This window comes from Benincasa hispida, chromosome 12, assembly GCF_027475165.1.
Source record: "Benincasa hispida cultivar pf3 chromosome 12, pf3_genome.v1.1, whole genome shotgun sequence".
NCBI classification, from domain to species: Eukaryota; Viridiplantae; Streptophyta; class Magnoliopsida; order Cucurbitales; family Cucurbitaceae; genus Benincasa; species Benincasa hispida.
This window is the reverse complement of record NC_143489.1, coordinates 20,938,400-20,961,572: the sequence shown is the minus strand read 5'-3', so window position 1 is coordinate 20,961,572 and position 23,173 is coordinate 20,938,400. Positions and strand designations below refer to the sequence as shown.

General features: G+C 37.5%; 1 protein-coding gene across 2 annotated transcripts; it reads left to right on the top strand.

The window, feature by feature from the left end:
- Positions 1-3,864: 3,864 nt before the first annotated feature.
- ABCB28 (non-intrinsic ABC protein 8) lies at positions 3,865-22,206 on the top strand. 2 transcript variants are annotated; one of them, XM_039018731.2, is made up of 16 exons: positions 3,865-4,432; positions 5,071-5,258; positions 5,466-5,489; positions 8,358-8,459; positions 8,797-8,887; positions 9,472-9,572; positions 9,680-9,730; positions 9,822-9,950; positions 10,664-10,726; positions 10,803-11,067; positions 20,561-20,709; positions 20,789-20,878; positions 21,082-21,216; positions 21,294-21,350; positions 21,441-21,497; positions 21,671-22,206. In XM_039018731.2, the coding sequence occupies exons 1-16, from the start codon at positions 4,027-4,029 to the stop codon at positions 21,905-21,907; spliced, it is 2,145 nt and encodes a 714-aa protein (XP_038874659.1). In that variant the 5' UTR covers positions 3,865-4,026; the 3' UTR covers positions 21,908-22,206. The 2 variants fall into 2 exon arrangements, with proteins under 2 accessions (XP_038874659.1, XP_038874660.1); XM_039018732.2 differs by having other exon boundaries at positions 3,922-4,432; positions 5,075-5,258.
- Positions 22,207-23,173: the final 967 nt, after the last annotated feature.

The following is a 23,173-nucleotide window of genomic DNA, read 5'->3' as shown; positions in this document are numbered from 1 at the left end:
GTGAAAAAGAATGACGAGAAAAAAGAGAGTTTTGAAATTTGGTTTAGTTTTTAATCCCATTTAGACCCAAATTTCACAACTATATAAGTTCCTTTAAAGTTCAATCTGCTTGCTTAGTTGACTTGGGGTTTAAATTAGATTAAGATATAAATTAGTTTAGATTCAAATCTCACCTCATCAGCTAACTGTGCGTTATCAACGTGAGATAAGCCTCAGATTCCATTTGAATCGAAGCCACACCAAAGATTTGGTCAAATTTTGAAAATTTTATGCTAAATTTTGTTCTCCAGACAAAATTAAATTAAAAGTCAATTGTGGATAATAAAACTCAAATCTATATCAAATAAATTTGGCCAAATTTCAAATTTTATTTTAAATTCAAATTATTCAATTTTATGTACCCAATTCATAGTTTGATGAATTTGACACATCAAATACACTCAAAATCAAGAACAAATAACTTGTATTTTGATTCATATTTTATCTTTTTCGAGATTCATCCATCGGCTTTTGTTGAATAAGAAATATTTGATCAATCACAAATTGTCTGGTCATTTACCAAATTAATATGACGAAATTACAAATCATTTAATTTGAGACTAATTAAAAGTTGACATGTGTCATAAATTAAAATTGAAAAACATAAATTGGCAAATCCCGATGACGCCACATATTTTCATCGTGACCATTGGATTGAAAAATATAATTTGGTACAATTTGATATTATTATTTGAGGTAAAGTCCAATTGAGCCCAATAATAGACTTAATTTGACCCAAATCATATTAGTTGGGCCGAGGGGCCAGGTTCATGGATAAACTAATCCCAAGCTCACAAAGTCCACTTGATAACTCTATAAATAGAGGAATTTTATTTGTAGAGGTAAACAATTTTACATTTCAGAGAGCTTAAAAGATGACCACACTTGTGTGAATTAGAGGATCAGAGGATCGAGTAAGAGAGAATTAGAGTATCAAGTACGAGATTGAACCACATCTCATCAAATTAACACAAACACAAGTTTAACTCCACAAAACAAGTTTCTCCAACAAACACGCATATTTATAAAATTTAAAGAATAAATAAACCAAATCCCTCGCAACGGCGTCAAAACTTGTTGCGCTAATAGACATGCGTTGATTTTAATCTACACTCAGATGTATTTGCATTATTAGCATCTAATTGCAGTGAGTATGGGCCGATCACAAGTTTTCTTATTCTCTTGCCAAGTATAACAAGATCACAAGTTTCTCGAGATGACCCAAGGTCGAACACGGGGGTTTGCAGTTAAAGATGTTTTGCAAAGAATGTGCTTGAGGCGGAATCTAAATGACTAAAATAAAGAAAGTATGAAACATGTGACTAACTGTTATGCGATGACCTAATTAATGCAACTAAACTAGCTAAACAAGTAGTGAGTATTTAAAGAACAATTTTGAGAGTTTTTAGTGAAACAACAACTTTAACGCATAATAAAAGTGCATGGGAAAAAGCAAGGTTTAGGGAAATCAGTGTCGCATTTCTAAGTTTAGCTTTAAGCAGAATCCTGGCTCGCGTCATCTATTTGTCACACACCTCTTGGTGGCTAGCCGCAGTTGTCACATCTCTATGACGCATGATCAATGATGCATTGCGCATAAAGTTATTTCTATCTCTAGAAATACTTCTTACTTGCTTAGTGAGTTCTGCAACTCTTTACTTTCTCGAGTAGTTGGTCGTAGCTGCTTGACTCAATGAGTGATCAAAGGCAAGTGTTTAAATAATTATACACTAAGCAAGTAAGATTGACCTTTAAATGTTTAACTTAGTTCAAAGCATTGATCATCCCCTTTACTATGTGAAGATTAACAACGCATGGTAAATAAGAAAGGGATGGTCAAGAAAGGAAGATAATAAAGGTAGACATGATGATATGCAGATAGATGCATTGATTACAAGATGTATTAATGTCTTAAGTCAGAATGTAATACAACAATATAGATAAGATAGAAAGATGGATTGCTAGTTTTCAATAATCTTGCTTCTAAGAGATGTATGTCAAGGTTGTTGGTGATGGAATGGTAGCATGAAGTGGAGAAGGCCCTCTTAGACTCTTGCTTTGACATAGTTCCGGTTGTCAATCAGAGGTGAACTATGGAAGTGGAGAACTCTCAGAGAAACTCTTGAATGTGCTCTCGCCTGTGATCATAGGTTCCTGCCTAAGGCAGAATTCTCTGGATGCTTTGCCTATTGATGTCAAGGTTGTATTTATAAAGTCATCCTCTTATGACCTCGAGTATCCCACAATGGATAGTCACCATCCCTAACAAGGTAGGTGGGGATGTCAGTGCTGCTATCATGATTATCATTCTGAAGTTGCAGCAGGAGATCCACTAGAACAGGATCAGAGATCCTGAGGCATGCGATCAACATTTCTTCATCATGATCAGCATGCAATCAACTCTTGCGATAACTTTAAAATATACATTTTAACGCACGTTAACTCATGATATGCAGTCATTGGTGTTTTTATGTGCACTTCAGCGCAAACATCATTTTTAGCATGAATTCCTAGCATTATTGACGCATAATTTGCCTATCTACCCTCATTATCCTAAGCAAAATACTACAATAACTTGTATTTCTATAAGTTATCATATGCTGAAAAACAACTAACTAACACGTAACTAATTATTTTTTTTAAACCAACTCTTATTCTAACTTCCTTACAAAATATCTCAGTACACCAAGCTCACTTTGGCATATTATGTACAAAAGAAACCAATCCAAACAAGCATAGTTCAACTGACATAAGACTATGACTATTATTAACCTCGTAATAGGGTGTACATGGGTTAGATTGGGTTGTACTGAGGGAAGTTTCTGGACCAACTCGAATTTTCAGGTTGATCGGGTTGGCTACCCGAGTGACCTGAATATTCAGATTGTCGGGTCGTTTGTTTATTTTTTTTCTTTCCTGTAACACGAAACCTGGAAGAAGTACGCAAAGGAAGGATGAAACTTATTTACAAATCAAAAGAAGCAAATGAAAGGACGACAGACGAATGAATGAACTAGACTAATGAAACGGTAGAAGCAGACGAGTGACTGAGAACTGGCGCGAGGGAGAGCTAGAGATGTACGGAAGAGGCTGCGCCAACAAACAAAAGAGGGAGAGTTAGAGACGAGAGGCAATGCAGGTGAAATCAAAACTTGAAAGAGGGGGAGTAAAAAAGGTAGATGAGAGGCACAACAAATGCCAAACGTGAAATCGAAGAGGGAAGGGGAAGAGACAAAATCGAAGGAAAAGGCACAACACAACTGCATGGCAGAGTCAAAATCGAAGTGGGAGGGCACAATAAAGAATCTGAAAGGGGAATAAAGGAGAGAGATGAGCGATGCAAGAGTTGTTAAAAAAAAAACTTAAAACTAAAAAAAAATTATAATATATATATATATATATATATATATATATATATATATATATATTAGTAATTCGAGTTGGGTTAGATCAACCTGAATTTTTAAAATATGCAACTCGAGACCCAACTTAACCCTTATAATTTGGGTTGGATAGTCCGGATTGCTACCTTGTAGTTAGAAATTTGATTTTTCATTTCCCATATTTATAAATGAAAAAAAAAATAGTTATTGCCACTATGCCAATATGAAGAGAAGAAATGTAAAAAATTTATAGTATTATTGTGTATCGTATCAACATACTTAAAAAAATATAGTAAAATTAATTGACATTAATGCAAGGTCTAATATTTATTTATAAAAATAAATTTATAGCATGAATGTAAGAGAAAATTTTTCTTTTTTTTTTTAGGTATAACAAGAATGAAAGATCAAATATTTGACAACATTCACCTAAACTCACTTTGGAAATTTTTTTCTAACAACGAACAAAACAAAAATTCACTGACATGGCCAACTCCATGCTTTCTTCCTCCTAGCTCAGGCCAATGCCTATCAGTTTTAAATCTCCACCAGAAAACCCAATATTCAGCTTCTCTATCTCTTTCAGCAACCTCTATTTTCTTCCATGTCTTCTTCTCCAATTCTCTCTCTCCCTTTCACTCTTAAGCCTTCTCACTTCCCCAACCACACTCCCAAACTTCCCAATTTCTCTCTCTCCCTGCTTCGTCCATCAATTTCCTTCGCGCCATTTTCGACTCTACCAGCTCTCAAGGCCTTTAATGGTCAGATCAAGAGCAAGACTAGTAGCAGTTCTACTTTCGCCTATGTCACGGGCCCTGCGTCGGACCCTAATGTCAGCGAGTCCGATCCCAAGGTGGACGACGCCTCCGATTCCCAGGTTCGGGTTGTTGGGGTCTTAAATTGGGACCTATTCTTGAGGCTTTTGACCAAGCATAAGCTACGGCTTCTGGTCTCTTTGCTTACTCTTCTTTGCTGCACTACTTGTACTCTCTCAATGCCCTTTTTCTCTGGTATGATGTTATGCTGTTTTCTTAATTCTTCTTTGCTTTTGGGATTATTGGATTTTTAGTCAATTTCAACTCTAAGTTAGTAAATGTTGCAATTAATACTGTGCATCAACTCTTAGATCATACTCTGTTTTATTGAACCATGTGAAACTTTTTAAAATAATAATAAATAATTGAACCATGTCAAATAACCCAATCACAAATATAGCCAGATAATCAAGCTGATAAAAAAGAACACCCAAATTTGAAAACAAAATATCTAAATCTCTACTTCAAAAGATAGCACCTTAAAATAAAATTTCAAAAAAAGAAAAGTATTCTAGAATGTCTTTAGTTAGTTGGAAAAATACCTAGTAATGTCGTAGTACCAACTTCTTTCCTTCATAATTTGACCCATCATTCCTAGAAAAGAAAAAGAAATTGACCCACCATTAAATTGTTTAATATTTTATTTCATGCACCCCAAATCATTCTAAAATTATGCTAATATGACCATTAATGAGTAAAAGTCCAATTTTTCCCTACTACCGTGGTACGGAAATCTTCCCATGGTCTTCAAATACACACGACGTTCTAAATGGCATGAATGCTTCAATTACATAGTCTTCTAATCCTCAAAGTTTCATGGCTTAATTTTGTAGGTAGATTTTTTGAGGTAATTATAGGTGCAAAACCTGGATCTCTGTGGAGGCTTCTAAGTACAGTTGGAATTCTATATGCATTGGAGCCAATATTGACGGTTTTATTTGTCACCAACATGAATTTCATGTGGGAGAAGGTTATGTCAAGATTAAGAGCCCAGATTTTTGGAAGGTTGCTGATTCAGAAGGTTTTTTTTTTTTTTTTTTTTTTTAATTATTTTTAAAAAAACTGTTGCGGATTACAGTGTTGGAATGTTTCTTAGTTTTATTTTCAATATCTCATGCTATTGAACTTGACAGTTTTTACGTTGCATGTTCTATCACAGCTTTGCCACGCCAAGTAATTATGTAAAATTGTTGGCCTTCTTATTTACATTCTCCCCTTTCCTTCTCAGGTGGAATTCTTTGACAGATACAAGGTATGTATATTGAACCACTTATTCATAATCTTCTAATGTAAAAAAATAGAAAATAAAATAAAAATGTAAAAATACTGGCTCTTTAGGCACTGTGATAACTCGATATCCTACTGGTTTAATTGTGTATAGTCAGATTTAGTGGACAATGGCTATAACAAAATGATCATACCAATTGAATCCCAGTCTGCATCCTCTCTCCCCCATATCCACCCCTTACACAGAACTGCTGCTTCTTTGCCCTCTTCCCCCAATCCTTTCTCCCCCTTATTCAGGCGCCTCTTCTCCAATTCCTTCTTGGGGAAGTGACCATCCTTATTCCTACATCAGTTGGAACCGAGAAGATTTCTGATATATTAGGAATGACTCCACATTGGAATAAGATGTTTGAGATAGAATCAAGAGCAACTGAGTTGACATCATATCATTGTAGAGATATGAACCGTGAGACAGGACTAGGTGCATAACTAAAAGTTAGTGGTCACCTCATCTGTTATTGAGAGACTCCCCATTCCCCAATTATGTTGCATGATAATTCCATAGAAATATAATTATCCCAAACATCATGAAGAAATTTCTCAACCTCTGAGATGATGGTTTCATTTCTTTTCGACCAGATAATCCATAAGGCTTCCCTACTTACATTGAGGTACAAAATTTTTGGTTTGCTTACGAAGGATGATAACCATACTTGGTCAAGTCCTTAGAAAAGAAACTTTCAAATTATAGATGCTGGAAGTAGCTTATGCTAAATCTTGGCAATAAAAAGATTACAAAGGAAAAGACGTTCTGCATGTTGTTCTCTATTGTTCTTGTAGAGACTGCACCAATTAGGGTGGAAAGACCATTAAGGATTTCTAGCTTGGATCTTGTGTAACAACCGGATCCTTACATATTATGGTCCGACCACTACGACATGCATACTTAGACATTTCTATTATGAGATGAGTTTTGGCAAAAATCTCAAAAGAACATATCTAAGATTTTATTAATTTAGGTAGAAAACTATATAAAAAGTTTATTTTACAAAACACCAGGATCCATAAAACATTAGCGTAGTGATACAAAAATGCATATGCCTATAATAGTGAATTTGATGGTTGGCCATTTGAGCGACGTCCAGTTCTGCCACCTACGCTGTGTCCTTACCTACAAAGTCTGTAAAAATAGGATGAGTATATAATATACCCAGTAAGTAGTTCTCACATTGGGTAGTGACCAAATGCACAATCACATGCAACATGTCCTGAAAACGTATGATTGGGACTGAAATATATAATAACATGTGGTGGTCGGTTATGCTTCTAACATAAATTTCTCCGCCCTGATAGGAAGATGAGGACTTAGGCGGAAACTAACCCATCTGATGATTAACGGGTCATGCAATCCGTAGGGTCAGAGTCGCATCCAACATCAACCATTAACATAAACGTAAGATTGGACTAGAGGGGTGCAACCATACATACCCTGTTAGTCCCTAGCATAAACTTGACATAGAATTGGGTCTAGAGGGGTGCAACCATACATGCCCTGCTAGCCCTAGAAACATAACCTTTATCTAATTAAACTTTAATCTTATGAACAAACATAATGCATGAGGTCCCTTGTCGATAAACATATTTTAAACATGTAATGCAACATAACAATAACATAATTATGCAACATATTAAAGGTACACTACCATGAAACACTTAAAGAGAGAGTGAGATAAACTACTTACCTTGACTGCGATCCTAGTTATTCCTTATGGTTTAATCAGTAGAGTTTTCCCTCTTAAATTAGAAGGAAATTTGGGCAGCACTTCCCTTGCGTTTCCTCCTTCTAACTAACAGAATTATTTCACCATTTTCACACGATTTTTACTACTGAGTTTTGTTTGAGAATTCGTTTAACTTCCAGCCTAAAGCCTCCTATTTATAGCCGTTTCCAGCTCTTCTTTGTGTGACAACTCATCCTACACATGGCTTCTTTAAAATTACTTAGGTTTAAGAATTTCTCTTAATAAGACACCTAATTTTGGCTAACGTTTGTCCTTACGTCATCCACCTTTGTTTGTATTCCATTTTAGGGTTCTCCATGTATAAATCTATAAGATCGTGGCCAAATTCAACGCATAATCCACGCCTCTGTCCAAATCTCACTCTTTCTGTTCTCAGAATCTCGCTCTCTCCAACTTTCTTGCTGGTTTGGCCCCTGTGACTCTCGCTCTCGTTGGTTTGGCTCTCGTGGCTCCCGCTCTCTCCCCCCGTCTTGCTGAGAATCTCGCTCTCTCCACTCTCGCTCTCTCCAATCTCGCTAGTTTTCGTGCGTGGGTTGCCTTCACTGCTTGTGGATTCCACTTCCCCTTTTTAACTATTTCAAATTTTAAGAGTATATGGGCAATTAATTCACCTCCAATTCTTCCAATGAGCAGTGCCCAAACAAAAAGTTATCTACTGCCCGTTGTCTCTTGAATTAGCTAGCGTCAAACTTCTAATTAATCCTCCCTGATTTTGCCCCCTTATTCATTATTTTTGGATAATTAATAAATTTCTTGTTTTTTTCCAATTCTAAATTTTCACCCGATTTTCCTATTAAGTTTATATATTTTTCATTCTTAATTATATATTTTATTTGTTTTTCTGCTTTCTAATTTAGGGTTAGGGTATTACATTTACCACCCCTTTAAATAAAATTTCGTCCTGCTTAACATTTGACATTTAATTTCCTGTAGTATGCGTACAAATTTGGGTTGTTACATCTTGTCATTTGTATTCAAACTCCCTAGAAATAGTGACTAAATAAACTCTTCCTTTTCCATATATTTATCTCGATTCGATATTTCTTAGTCAAATATTTCAATTGAATTGACTTGGACTTTTTCTTTTTAAGGTCGGTGAAATTACCGGATTGTTAACTTCTGATTTGGGATCTCTTAAGGATGTGGTGAGTGAGAATGTCTCAAGGGATCGTGGATTCAGAGCATTCTCAGAGGCAAGCAACTCTTCACCAAGTACAAGTGAGCTTTGTGTTGCCTGTATTTGGCATATACATTTGTTTTGCTGTTGCTGATTGATATGTAATGTTCTTATCTGAACTTGTTTTTCTCATGGTTTTTTTATGTTCTTAGATTTTGTGTCCAATCTTTTGTTTATTTTCGATCTTCCGTGTAACTATGTTGTTGAAAAATATGACTAAGGTTTCTAGTTGCTTAGTACGTGGGCAAACATAATTTCCTATGCTGTGAACCTTTAACAAAGTTACATAATTTTAATTTTCATTTCAATCTCCACTAATGATAGTTGGATCTTGTGCTCATGTATTCCTACAGGTGATTGGAACAATATGTATATTATTTACATTGTCCCCTCAGCTGGCACCTATTCTTGGCCTGCTGATGCTCACGGTATCTGTTTCAGTGGGTAAGTTTGTCAGTTCAGCTAGCTTCTTCTGAGGCTCTTGCTATTTTCTTTTAGTGTGTTCATATAGAATAAAACTCTTCCTCTTCCTTTCTTCTTTCTTGGAACACATTTTTATCCTTGATGAATCCTTAGTCAATGAAGCCTCGCACTCTAGTCTGATTGTATGTTTTTGTCCAAATTACATTACAATTCTGTAACTGCTTCTACATGATGCTTTCAGGGAATATAAAGGTGTTATAAATTGAGTCCTCTTTCTAAGGGTCGTACAGATTTGAGAAAGTGTGTTCTCTTAGTCTTCTGTTGTGGTCTTTCGTTATTTCTTGAATCCAATTGGAACCTGTTTTAAATACAAGCCATTTTCCTCTTTAGGTATAGGTTAAGGTCAGATGGCTTTAACAAAAGCAGCCAACTGACTACACGTAATTAACAAACATGTTCTACTTAGGCATCCAACAAGATAGCCACTGTATCAGGAAAACATAAAGGAGAAGCAAGTTACACTTATAACAGAAAGCTATAGGCCACACCAATTTTCATGTCTTGTGTTTTCTCAAATTGAAATGCTAACTTTCATTTCTCTGAAGCGGTATACAAGCGATCAACTATTCCTGTATTTAAAGCTCATGGGTTAGCCCAAGCATCCATGGCTGATTGTGCGACTGAGACGTTCTCTGCAATTCGTACGGTGAGTTCAAAATACTTTGCTGCATGTATTATCTCACTAATTTTGATATACCAGTCCCATACAATTCTTTCAAGTGCTTTTGTTGAGATACAAAGACGTTGATACAGGTGAGATCCTTTGGTGGTGAAAAGCGTCAAATGTTCAATTTTGGCCGCCAGGTAAGATACTATTATGAACTGTGAAGGTGCCTTCAGATAAATGTTCAATGTTAGTCTCTGGAATTATTTATTTATTCTTGGATTTTGGCAGGTTATTGCATATGAAAGCAGTGGCATATCACTTGGGACTTTTAAATCTCTGAATGAATCCTTGACTAGAGTTGCTGTTTATGTTTCGCTTATGACATTGTATTGGCTTGGAGGAGACAAAGTGAAAGCGGTAACTTTTCCAAAGTTTTCCTACTTTTATCTAAATGATTTATTTTTTTGGTAGAGTGAAATATTGGGGTTTTCTTGGAGAGAGAATTGTGTTAGAGAGAGAAATATAGCTTTTTTTTACTGTAGTGTGGTAGATGAGAATTGTACATTTTTTTAGAGAGAGAAGTGTGATTGAGAGAGAGAGATTTTTATTAGAGACATAGAGACTTTTTTCTCTCATAAATGAAATTTTTAATGGGCCAAACCGAACAAAGCTCAATTGGCATATGAGTATGTTAGTAACCACGAGGTTTGTAGTTCAAATCTTTCTACCCCCATTCTACTCAAATGAAAATTTTAATGGTAATGGAAGGTCCAAATTTTTCTAGGCTTGAGGGTTTAGTTTTTGTAAATAAAAGTTTGTGGTGCAATTATAATACCTTTGAACTACAAGTATAAGAAATGAGTTGTCCTTCTGGAATGAGGTCCTCTGTATTCTTGGACTTTGATAGTATGCCTTTTTGTAATGTTGACTTTTAAATATTCGTCTGTAACTTCACTCTGTCAATTTAAGTTTTGTTTCCTTCTACATTAGTTATATTTCATTTGAATTTAAATACATATCTATATATATATATATATATACACATACATATGGATCCATTTCATCTAATAATAAGAATATTCTGGACCTTGTTTTGTCCATCTTTAATTATTCATATTATCTCCTTGCAGGGTGAACTTTCTGTTGGAACCATGGCTTCTTTTATTGGATATACTTTCACGTTAACATTTGCTGTGAGTCTTGTTCCTCTTTGGTTTCTATTTCTCAACAATCTCACTCTTCATTACTGACGCATGTAATTACTTTCAGGTTCAAGGATTAGTAAATTCATTTGGAGATCTCCGTCGAACTTTTGCTGCTGTTGAAAGAATTAATTCTGTTTTAAATGAAGAGGTTGATGAAGCCCTTGCACATGGGTTAGAAAAAGAGATGCAACATAAAGAATTTAGATATAAGTTGTTATTCTCCAGCGATACTGATGAAAATAGTCAAGTGAAAACACAGTACATGACAGCCCTACAATCTTCTAGCAACGTTATCAATCTTGCTTGGTCTGGTGATATTTGTCTTGAAGGTAAATATCTTGCAGTTCCCAGTATTCTCTGAAAAGTCTTAAAATATTTCTCATGCTTTCGACCTCAAATAAAAATAATGTAGAAATAATGAAGGGCCATCTCTTTATGTTTGATTTTTTTTCCATCTTTCATCAAGTGCATGTTAGAAATCTGTACACCTGCAAGCAGGAAATTCCCAACAACACAACACACTTCCAAGGAGCTGAGCTCTGGTTATATTATTTATATACCTCAAAGGAAGAAATACATGTGAGAAATAAGAGAATTAAGAAGAAAGAAATTGAGAGCTTTCATCAGCACTCTCTAGAGGGCTGGAATCCTCTCCCCAAGAAAAACTTGATCACCCAAAAGATGTTCTCACCTTCCTTGCGTAACCCCTTCTTAAACCCCCCTTCATAACCCCTTGGTCCCCACCCTTCTAACAAAATCCATAACAAATTCTCCCCTTAATCCCCTTTATCCTCCGTAATTCCCTTTCTGCCCCTGCATTTGTAAGTATTTATAATTGAGGGTCTTACAATACCCCCGGTTTTCCTGTCACCTTGTCCTCAAGGTGGAATTGTTGCTTCATACCTTCCACGCCTTCCCAGGTTGCTTCACTCTCCAGGTAATTTTTCCATTTGACTAACCATTCTTCTCTCATCATCTCAGCATTCCAGCAAACGCCTCGAATTTCCTCTGGGTTCAACTGTAATTCGAAATCATCAGATAGGTCTGAGGGCTGAGTCTGCACTTGCACTCCCTTGCCAATGCACCTTTTCAATTGCAAAACATGGAAAACATCATGAATCCTTGCTTCAGCTGGTAATTCTAACCGATAAGCCACTGCTCCAATTCGCTTCAACACCTTATATGGTCCATAGAACCTTGGAGCGAACTTCTCACACCGTCGTCTGGCTAATGTACGTTGCCTATATGGTTGGAGCTTGAGAAAGACTAAATCCCCTTCTTCATACCAAATGTCCCTCCGGTGTTGGTTGGCGTAATGCTTCATCCTTTCTTGAGCTAAATTCAAATGTTTCTTCAAAGCAACTAAGGCTCTATCTCGCTCTATCAACTGCTGTTCCAAGGTATCGTTCGTTGTCTTGCAGTCACCATAAGAAACCAAGGGTGGAACGAGCCTTCCAAATATAGCCGTGCAAGGGGTCAAGTTAATGGAGGCATGAAATGTGGTATTATACCAATATTCAGCCCATGGAATAGAGTTATACCATTGCTTTGGTTGTTTGTTACAAAAGCATCTAAAGTAAGTTTCCACACAACGGTTGACTCGTTCGGTTTGTCCATCTGTTTGGGGGTGGAAAGTCGTGCTCCTCTTCAATGCCACACTATGGACAATACATAATTCTACCCAGAAACTGCTCACGACTTTCTTGTCCCTATCTGATACAATTGATCTTGGAAACCCATGATGGCGAACAATTTCCCAAATAAACACTTCAGCCACCTTTTTTTCTGTGTACGGGTGACTAAGAGGAATGAAGTGAGCATATTTATTTAACCTATCGACCAACACCATTAAGGAATCCTTCCCATGTGATTTAGGCAATCCCTCTATGAAATCCAAAGAAATATCTTCCCATACTCTGTTTGGTATTGGTAATGGTTGGAGAAAACCAGCGGAGGCCAAAGAGACTCATTTTTATTCTTCTGACAATTCAAGCATTCAGAGACGTGCTTCTTGACATCTTCCTTCATTCCCTTCCAATATAGCTCCCTTGAAAACCTTTTATAAGTATGTAAGTAGCCCGAGTGTCCCTTGATACTGAGTCATGAAAGGTTGATAATAGGGTTGGTATATAAACTGAGTTTGGGTTGGTATATAAACTGAGTTTTTGGACAATACTAGCCTTCCTTTGTAGAACAAAACGACTTGTGAGATTGAAAATTTCTTGACACTCAATCTTCCAGTTTTTTTCGAATTTCTTGTAGGCCCTCATCCGCCATAACTTCCTACTGTATAACCTGCACATCAATTAGAGGGGGTGCTACCAAAGTCATCAACTCTACGGGTGTTGGCATACGAGAAAGAGCATCCACTGCCTTATTATTCAGCCTTAGTTGATAGATGATCTCGAAATCATATCCTAATAATTTGGTTAGCCACCTTTGATACGGTGGTCGAATCTCTCTTTGTTCCAATAAAAATTTGAGGGCCTTTTGATCAGAGAACATGGTGAACTTGCACCCCAATAAATATGGCCTCCATTTTTGGACTGATAATACCACTGCAATCAATTCCTGCTCATAAATGGATTTTCCTTGTGCACGTGTTGGTAAGGCTTGGTTAAAGGAGGCGATGGGTCACTGTTCTTGCATAAGTACCACACCCAGTCCCATACCTGAGGCGTCTGTCTCTATAGTGAAAGGCAGTTCAAAATTTGGGAGAGCTAATATTGGTAATGTCACCATAGCTTGCTTGAGTGTCTCGAAGGCCCTTGTGGCTTCTTCCATCCATTTAAAGGAATCATTTTGCAATAATCTCGTCAGCGGGTCCACAGTCCCATAATCTTTCACAAATCTCCAGTAATATCTGGTGAGGCCCAAAAATCCTCTTAATTCTGTTATATTCTTTGGAGTCGGCCATTGCAACATAGCTTGTATCTTCTCTCCATCTGCTTCTACACTCGATGTCTTAAGTATTGAATCCTCCGTTGGCCAAAGCGAAATTTCTTCCGATTGACGTACAATTGATTTTCTCGCAAAACATTCATCACCATTCCTAGGTGCTTATTATGAGTATCTGTTCGTGTTCCTTGTGATGCGAACTAGGAGTGTATTGTGTGAGGAAGTGGAAAATAGGGTGCAAGTGAGAGTATGAATGATGCGTTATCTTTCTAAGTAACGATTTTGGATGATGCGTGTAGGGATGCGTTACACTCCTCCTAATGCGTTCAAGTTTTCCTGAATCGGATCCGAGTATAAATCTAATTCAGGTTTCTGATAAGTCCAGGGTCGAACTCAGGGATTTAGATCAGAACTAAAGCAGGGTTTGCGTTGTAGCCAATGTAGAAGGATCCTAAGTAAGTGCTGGATGAATTTTATTTACACTAAGTTATTGCATGCGTACAAGAAGATGCAAAAGGTCAAGTAGAAGACAGGGGTTCATGTAAAAATGGTGTTCAGTGAAAGTGGTATGCGTTGATCTAAGTGAGATGTACACGTGCGAGAATGTGGTGTGGATGGAAATGAACTTTGCTTGCTTATAATCCAAGTATGTATAGATGCGTTGGGTTTCTGCTTAGTTTTTATTCAGCACTTCTCAATGCGAATGCCACATAAATTCCTATCTCTAGGATGCATGCGTTAATCACAGAAAGTAATGAAACACTAGTGCCTTTATCTCTAAATATACCAAGCATTTTGACTTAATGCTTGCTTGCTTATTCTCTCGAATAAACTTCGTAACGCTTTAACATTTATAGGCGGGGGAAGTTTGGTTATGACATCAATTTTGGCTTCATCGACTTCCAGTCCAGCCTTGGACACCTTGTGACCCAAAACATCACCTTCAGTCACCATGAAGTGACATTTTTTCCAGTTTAGCACAAGATTTGTTTCCTTGCATCGCGTAAGGACGACCTCTAGGTTGTCTGGGCAAGATTGAAACGAGTCTCCAAAAACTGAGAAGTCATCCATAAAAACTTCAACGGTCTGTTCAAGAAAGTCTGAAAAAATTGTCATCATGCATCTCTGGAACGTCCCTGGTGCGTTGCACAATCTGAAGGGCATGTGTCTGAACGTAAATGTTCCAAATGGGCATGTGAACATTGCTTTCTCTTGATCTTCAGGATCAATAAGAATTTGATTGTATCCAGAGTATCCATCTAGAAAATAGTAGAAGTCCTTTCCGGCTAATCGGTTAAGCATCTGGTCGATGAAGGGGAGAGGGAAGTGGTCCTTCTTGGTTGCTGCATTGAGCTTCCTATAATCCATGCAAATGTGCCAGCTTGTGACAGTTCTCGAAGGAATGAGTTCATTGTTGCTGTTAACTATCACTGTAGTGCCTCCCTTTTTAGGGATGCATTGGACTGGGCTCACCCAGCTGCTATCAGAGATAGGATATATTACTCCTGCGTCCAGCCACTTAATGATCTCTTTCTTCACCACTTCTTTCATTATGGGATTTAGCCTGCGTTGAGGCTCAATCGATTCAGTTTTCCCCTTTTACAGCCTAATCTTATGCATGCAGTTCGATGGACTGATGCCACGGATGTCAGCTAGTGTCCATCCTATTGCTCGCATGTGTCTTTGTAATATCTGCAAAAGAGAACATTCATTAAGCTCAGAGAGATTAGCTGAAATAATCACAGGTAAAGTGTTATTCAATCCAAGAAAAGCATGTTTAAGATGGTCAAGTAGAGGTTTGAATTCCTGTTCTGGTGGTTCTTCCAATGATGGATGCGCTGGCTTAGTCTACCGCTCACTCAAACTTAGCAGCTCGAATTTCTTCATGGTTTCTCCCAACGCAAGGACCTCGTAAACTTGGTCTACTTCTTCCTCTTCAGGCAATTTTATTGAGTTGCTAAGTTGACATTGTTCATCATCCGGAAATTTTAATGCGCTTAACACATTAAATTTCATTTCTTGGTTATCTATGCGCATGGTTAGTTCTCCCTAATGCACGTCTATTAGCACTTTCCTAGTGGCAAGGAAGGGGCATCCAAGAATGATTAGCACATCCCTGTCTACTTCATAATCAAGGATAATGAAATCTGCTTGGAATATGAACTCGTCAACTTTCACCAAAACATTTTCAATCTTTCCTTCCGGGTATGTGATTGTCCTGTCAGCGAGTTGAAGCATTATAGAAGTGGGTTGCGCTTCACCAATTCCTAATTTCTTGAAAATTGAGAGGGGCATGAGGTTGATGCTGGCTCCCAGGTCGCACAACACATGTCCTACATCTAACCCTCCAATTGAGCAAGGGATTATGAAGCTTCCCGGATCCTTCTGCTTCTTGGGTAAGTTGTTGCTGACTAACGCATTGCATTCCTGCGTTAGAGCAATTACTTCTGTCTCACTAACTCTTCTCTTCTTCGTCAGAATATCCTCAAGAAATTTTACATACTTGTGCATTTGTTCCAAGACTTCTATAAGTAGGATGTTAATGTGTCGTTGCTTTAGAAGTTCAAGGAAACGCTTGAACTATTGCTCATCATTCTTCTTCAGCAAGCGTCTGGGAAATGGTGCTTTCAGCTGCACCACAGGTGCTCCTGCGTTAGACGTGCTCGAGTTGGAATGACTTGTAGATTTAGGCGTTCGTTCTTCTTGATCTTCAAATGCCTTTGGGTGTGTTGTGTGCTCAGTTGATGAAGAATTGTTGTTTCTTGGGTTCATTGTTCTTTCCACAAGAGGTCTGCCGCTTCGTAATGTCACCGGATGACATTGTTCTTTTCCGTTATTATTCCCGGGGTTTCTGTATTGTTGGACATGACTCTTAGCGGCCGATTCTTTAGCTCACTAGCGATTTGCCCCACTTATATATCCAGATTTCTAATGGATGATGCTTGGCTTTTTAACAATGCATCATTTTGGGCGATGTATTCCTTTAAGGGATTTTCAAGCGGAGAAGCTGAACTCGATGCATGACCACCTCTATTGAAGGATTGTTGGTGAGGCTGCTGTGATGGCTGGAATTCAGGCCGTCCTTGCCTCTACTACTAGTTTACTCCTGGCTGGTGACCTCCCCAATAAAAATTTGGATAGTCCCTCCATCCAGGATTTTAAGAGTTCGAGAATGGGTTGTTTTTAATAAAGCAGACTAACTGTGGATTCTGTGGGCAGTCAGTATAGGAATGAGGTTTTCCATAGCCCACACAGCTAACCATGGGTTGTACAAATGCGTCCACATGATTTACCTTTTGTGTGTTTGTTGCGTTACCCAGTGATATATTTTGCAAACTGTTTGTCATGGTAACCACTTGTGCAGACAGTGTGGCTATTGCGTTAGAATCAACAGAGTTTACATTCTGAGAACATCTCCTACTATTTGTTCTTGTGTCATAAGTATCATCTATCCATTCCATGTTGTGTTTGGCGACGCGGTCTAGTATTTCCTTAGCTTCATTGTAAGATATATCCATGATACCGCCAGCTGCGGCTGCGTCGACTGTCATTTGAGATGCTCTGTTCAATCATCAACAAAAGGTTTCCATCTGGACAGTTAAAGATAATCCCTGATTGGGACAGTTCTTGACCAGTCCCTTGAAGCGCTCCCATGCGGCACTCTAAAGTTTCAAATCCTTCTTGCTCAAAATTCATTATTTCCCTCCGCCTCCTTGCATTAGTGGTGGGTGGAAAATATTTCTGCATGAATTTTTCCACTAACTTTTCCCAAGTCGTTATTTCGCCAGGTTCCAAGGAACTTGCCCATTGCTTTGCATTATTGGGAGAGAATAGGGGAACAAAGAGAGTTTGATGGCTTCCAGAGTGATTCCAAGAATCACAAATGAGTTACATGTTTCTAGGAAGCGTTTCATGTGGGCATGAGGATCTTCACCACAGGTACCTCCAAACTAACCTGCAGTTTGAAGATCTGGAGCATTACAGACTTCATCTCAAATCTTGTTCCATCTGGCGTCGGGTATATGATCCCTGGTGAGAAGTCATACAGCACAGGTGACGCATACTCCTGCATTAGACGCGTACTATTGTTCGCCATCAGGATTGGATTTGCGGCAGCGTCGGCTAATTACTGAGCTAAGTTCTGGTTTAGTTGATCATCCACCATTTGTTGTTGTCTTTGTTGTTGTTGTCTGAGTTGTTGTCTTAACCTTCGACGACGATTAGATCGGTTTCTTTGTCTAAAGGTCCTTTCAACTTTGGGGTCGTATAGGAGCTCAGGAGTGTTTTCCCCGCTCATAAAACGTTTACAAGCTTCGGCTTAGTTTGTAATACTCCCTCAGCTGCAAGTTTTTTACAAAAGATACAAGTAGAATTCTGGTTAGCCTTGTTGCTAAATCCTCGGCAATGGTGCCAAAAACTTGTTTGTGTTCCTCGTGATGCGAACTAGAAGTGTATTGTGTGAGGAAGTGGAAAATAGGGTGCAAGTGAGAGTATGAATGATGTGTTATCTTTCTAAGTAACGATTTTGGATGATGCATTACACTCCTCCTAATGCGTTCAAGTTTTCCTGAATTGGATCCAAGTATAAATCTAATTCAGGTTTCTGGTAAGTCCAGGGTTGAACTCAGGGATTTAGATCAGAACTAACACAGGGTTTATGTTGTAGCTAATGTAGGAGGATCCTAAATAAGTGCTGGATGAGTTTTATTTACACTAAGTATACTGCATGTGTACAAGAAGATGCAAAACGTCAAGTGGAAGACAGGGGTTCATGTAAAAATGGTATGCGTTGATCTAAGTGAGATGTACACGAGAATGTGGTGTGGATGGAAATGAACTTTGCTTGCTTATAATCCAAATATGTATAGATGCGTTGGGTTTCTGCTTAGCTTTTATTCGGCACTTCTCAATGTGAATGCTACATAAATTCCTATCTCTAGGATGCATGAGTTAATCACAGAAAGCAATGAAACATTAATGTCTCTGTCTCTAGATATACCAAGTGTTTTGACTTAGTGCTTGCTTGCTTATTCTCTCGAATAATTCAAGCTAGAATAACTTTAACCAAGTAATTATATTGGCTTAAGCGTTTAGAGATTGAACTTGCATGAAGTCATGGATGCGTCTAACATACAGCGAGAAGTAAACAGTAGCAAAGTGTAGTTGAACAAATATGTGATTTCATAAAGAACAACATTGTCTTTACAATGTCAATACTTAATCGAATGGGATGAAGAGAATGGAATTGAGATGAAAATAAAAGAACCAAGCCACAGAGTACAGTCTCTTGTCTTCTTTGACTTAATTTAAATGTGTGTACAACCAAATTGTGGAAGAAATGGAGGAGAGTTCTCTCCCGAGCTAGGTCTCCTTCACCTCTTGATCAACGATGGAGATGGATATTTTCCCTTTGTGTTCTTCTTGCAGCAGCAGCAAAGCTCTAAGTCTTTCTGGTTTTTGGAGTTATACGCAATGTGTTAAAGGGGGATCCAACATTGATCAACGATTGATGACTTCAGCTTTGATGTTCGACGCTAACCCATTGAGAAATGACTCCTCGAGCACCTTCTTGGCGTCTCTAGTATAGGGGCCACGTACATCTCAAACTTCTTCCGGTAATCTTCATATGCTCCTTCGTGTTTGATTCGTAACAAACGAGATAGGAGAGTACCTTCTTGAGTAAGGTGAAATTGCTCAAACATTCGTCGCTTCAATTCATCCCACGTCTGAATTAGTCTCCGGTTATGAGCCCACCTAAACCAATCAACGACATTTGAAGAGAGTGCGATGACTGCTACCTTGATCTTCTCTTCATCAGTTAGGTCATGGATCTCGAAGAAATGGTCCGCTCTATAGACCCAGGAGTCCGGATGCTCACCTAAGAACGTTGGCATCTCTAATCGCTTATACTTACTACGATCAACTATCCCACCATTTGTCTGTGTCTGGGAGCTCTCGCCTTCCTCTCCCTCTTTAGGTATCTTCGCCTTTTAAGATCCTGTCGTGATGGCCAATGTTTCTTTCTCTCGTGTTTCCACCAGGTATTGAAACGTCACCATTATTTTCTCCAAGGTCTTCTTCATTTCGTTCATACCTTCCCAAAGTTCAACGATACTCCTCGTGTGGCCTTCAACTTTCTCCTCCATCTCCCATTTCTTCTCTGATCTCGTCTTTCCCATGATTGATTTGCTCTAATACCAATTTGCTAGGAATCCGTACATCTGCAAACAGTAAATTCCCAACAATACACAACACACTTCCAAGGAATAGAGCTCAGCTCTGGTTATATTATTTATATACCTCCAAGGAAGAAGCACAGATGAGAAATAAGAGAATTACGAACTAACAAACTCCATAACAAATTCTCCCCTTAATCCCCTTTATCCTCCACAATTCCCTTCCTGCCCATGCGTTTGTAAGTGTTTATAATGAGGGGTCTTAAAGTGCATTGTATATTTGTGCAATGACATTTGTAATAACTAATAAGTAATTAAACTTTGCTAGGTGAAAGTTTTTCAACACTATTTTAATTCATCGTTTTTTAAAGTTAAATTTCTTTGATAACCGAAAAGTGGAAGATTGTCCTTGAGATTAGTTGAGATGTGCATAGACACCTTTTAGACACCCACATATTGTAATAAACAATCTCTTTTCTAAATCCCATTTCCATGCTTTCTCCGTTTCCAAGGAAACATATACTAATATTCTGAGTTGTTCTTGGTTGTGCTCACTTTGAAATTAGAAACTTGTTTTCTATACGTCAATTATTTTGAGAAATAATTTTTTTTTAGTACAATAGGTGTGGGGGGATTCGAACCATTCTTGATCGCTAACAAATATTGTATGTCAGTTGAGTTGTGCTCGTTTTGGCATTTTGAGAAATCAATTAATGTGCCAATGTGTACTCATTTTTTTGTCTTGCAGATGTGTGCTTTTCTTATCCTTTGAGACCTGACGTTGACATTCTTAGCGGTTTGAATTTAACCCTTAAATGTGGAACCGTAACGGCACTAGTGGGCCCTAGTGGAGCAGGAAAGAGTACGATAGTGCAGCTGTTGGCACGTTTTTATGAGGTAAAACTTTCCTTTTATATCAACAAACTTCAGTAATATATAGATTGGTTAATGATTTAATGATATGCTTATTTTACAGCCAAAGCAAGGGCAGATAAAAGTTTCTGGTGAAGATATTCGAGCATTTGATAAGAGCGAATGGGCTCGAGCTGTTTCAATAGTGAATCAAGTAATATCTTGATCTACCCAAACTCACAATGAACATTACCATACTACTTACCTTGAGTCTAAAGATTGAACATTCAACACTAATATTATAATTGCATACAAGTAGGGGCTAAACATTGTCCTAGTATTCATTAGTTTTCTTCTAAATAAAAGATGAGGAAATGGAGAAAAGAGAACGAAAAAACTAATAAGATGATGATTTAGGAACCCGTTCTTTTTTCGGTGTCGGTCGGAGAGAATATTGCATATGGACTTCCAGATGATAATGTAACAAAGGATGAAGTTATAAAGGCAGCCAAAGCAGCAAACGCTCATGACTTCATTATTTCACTTCCTCAGGTTTGCCATCTTATTGAATGTTTATATTTCGTTTTGTCAGTTCCTTCGTTGCTATTGAAATAGTATTATTCTGGAAGGGCTATGACACACCAGTCGGTGAACGCGGAGGCCTTCTTAGCGGTGGCCAGCGACAGGTATTGTGACAAAGACATCACAAGAAATTTATGTTTGTTGGAGAAGAGAGAGAGAGAGAGAGAGACTGACATTTAACTTGCCATTTGTAGAGAATTGCAATTGCAAGAGCTTTGCTTAAGAATGCTCCAATCCTTATACTTGATGAGGTAAGTTTGTATGGATCATGTCCCCTATGTCAGCTTGCATTCTTCTTTCTGCTTTGTTACAGTGTTACTAGAGAAGGGACCTGTTGTGTCAACGCCTACTCGACCCAGGAATTCAGGGTCATCCTAGTCATGAATTATGATGCTGTTTTTTTTTTTTTTTTTTTTTTTTGTAGGCGACCAGTGCACTAGATGCAGTTAGTGAGCGACTGGTCCAGGACGCGCTAAACCATCTAATGAAGGGAAGGACAACATTGGTGATCGCACATCGATTGAGTACAGTTCAAAATGCTCATCAAATTGCATTTTGTTCTGATGGAAAAATTGTAGAGCTGGGAACTCATTTGGAACTACTGGCTCAGAAAGGTCGGTATGCTTCATTAGTTAGCACACAAAGGCTGGCATTTGAGTGAATTTCCTCCGCCATTTTACTGCATCCCCTACTTCAGAGGCTCGCATTAAAAGTTCAAAATAACCATTGAAAAAGAAACATCCCAGTACAAAGTAGATGTAAACTATTGTATGTAGCATACTTGCTGCTATAATGTCATTGAGAAGTTTGAGCAGAGTTATGTATTTTTCCATATTTTCACAAGGAACCTTAAATGTCATTGAATATTCAAAGGAGTAAAGGTACAGAATCTTCCTACAATGAATTTTGGTTGAGAATAATACTTCTATATAATAAGTGAAGCTTGGAAACTTTTACCAATTGTCAGTTGCAATTTGTTTCCTTTTCATAATGGCATGTTTCTCCATTGATATTGAAAAAATAAATCAAAATAATTAAGGCCATGGACCAAGTCTGGATCAAAGTTATGGTATGATAAGTCTGATCCAACATTCTTTTCAACTATAAATTAAGTTGTTTATAAGAAGTTCAGAATCTAAATGGTCACAGTCGTCAAAGATTATCCATATAGAGCATATTAGACCTTATAGTTGAGAAAAAGAAGGGCTTTTAAAATCAAGTCAATGAGCAGTGAGTGTTGAAAATAAGCAACAAAATTGAGAAAGTCAAGACTGGCATAAGATGGATTTCGCTTGAAGCACAACTAAAACAATCAATATCTCAACGAATCCTAATGCTTAATTTCAGTATACAAACAACATATTTGATACCCGAATGGTGTAGCCTCAATTAGAGAGAAAATAAGTGATCGAGAAGACCACTCAAACAGCTCAATTCAGCTTAAATGAAGCTTCATAAAATACCCATTCATCTAAGAAGCTTCATAAAATACCCATTCATCTAAGAAGCTTGATGAATCTAAAATTGCATATTCGTTCAAACCTTGAGGGCCGTTTGTTTTTTGGGAAGGTAGAAAACCGAAATCTTAGATTCCCGAAATTATATGTATTAAAAATTATAGATGTCTAACATCTTTAGATTACTATGTTTGTTTTGTAGAAATATTTTTGCAAATATCTAAAAATATTTTGATAACTGTGTTTATTTCGTAGGATTTCTACTCGATAATGTCTTAAATTTACATAAAATTTCAAGAATGCCCTTACGACTATTTATTACTTTATAATTAATTTGATATAATTCGAACTTATATAACATATTTGCTTTTATCATTTTGAATTTCTTTTAGAATTAATACATCTTATATTATTTGTATGTTATTTTTCTCGATAAAATAATATATCATAATTTAAGATTTTTTATAAAA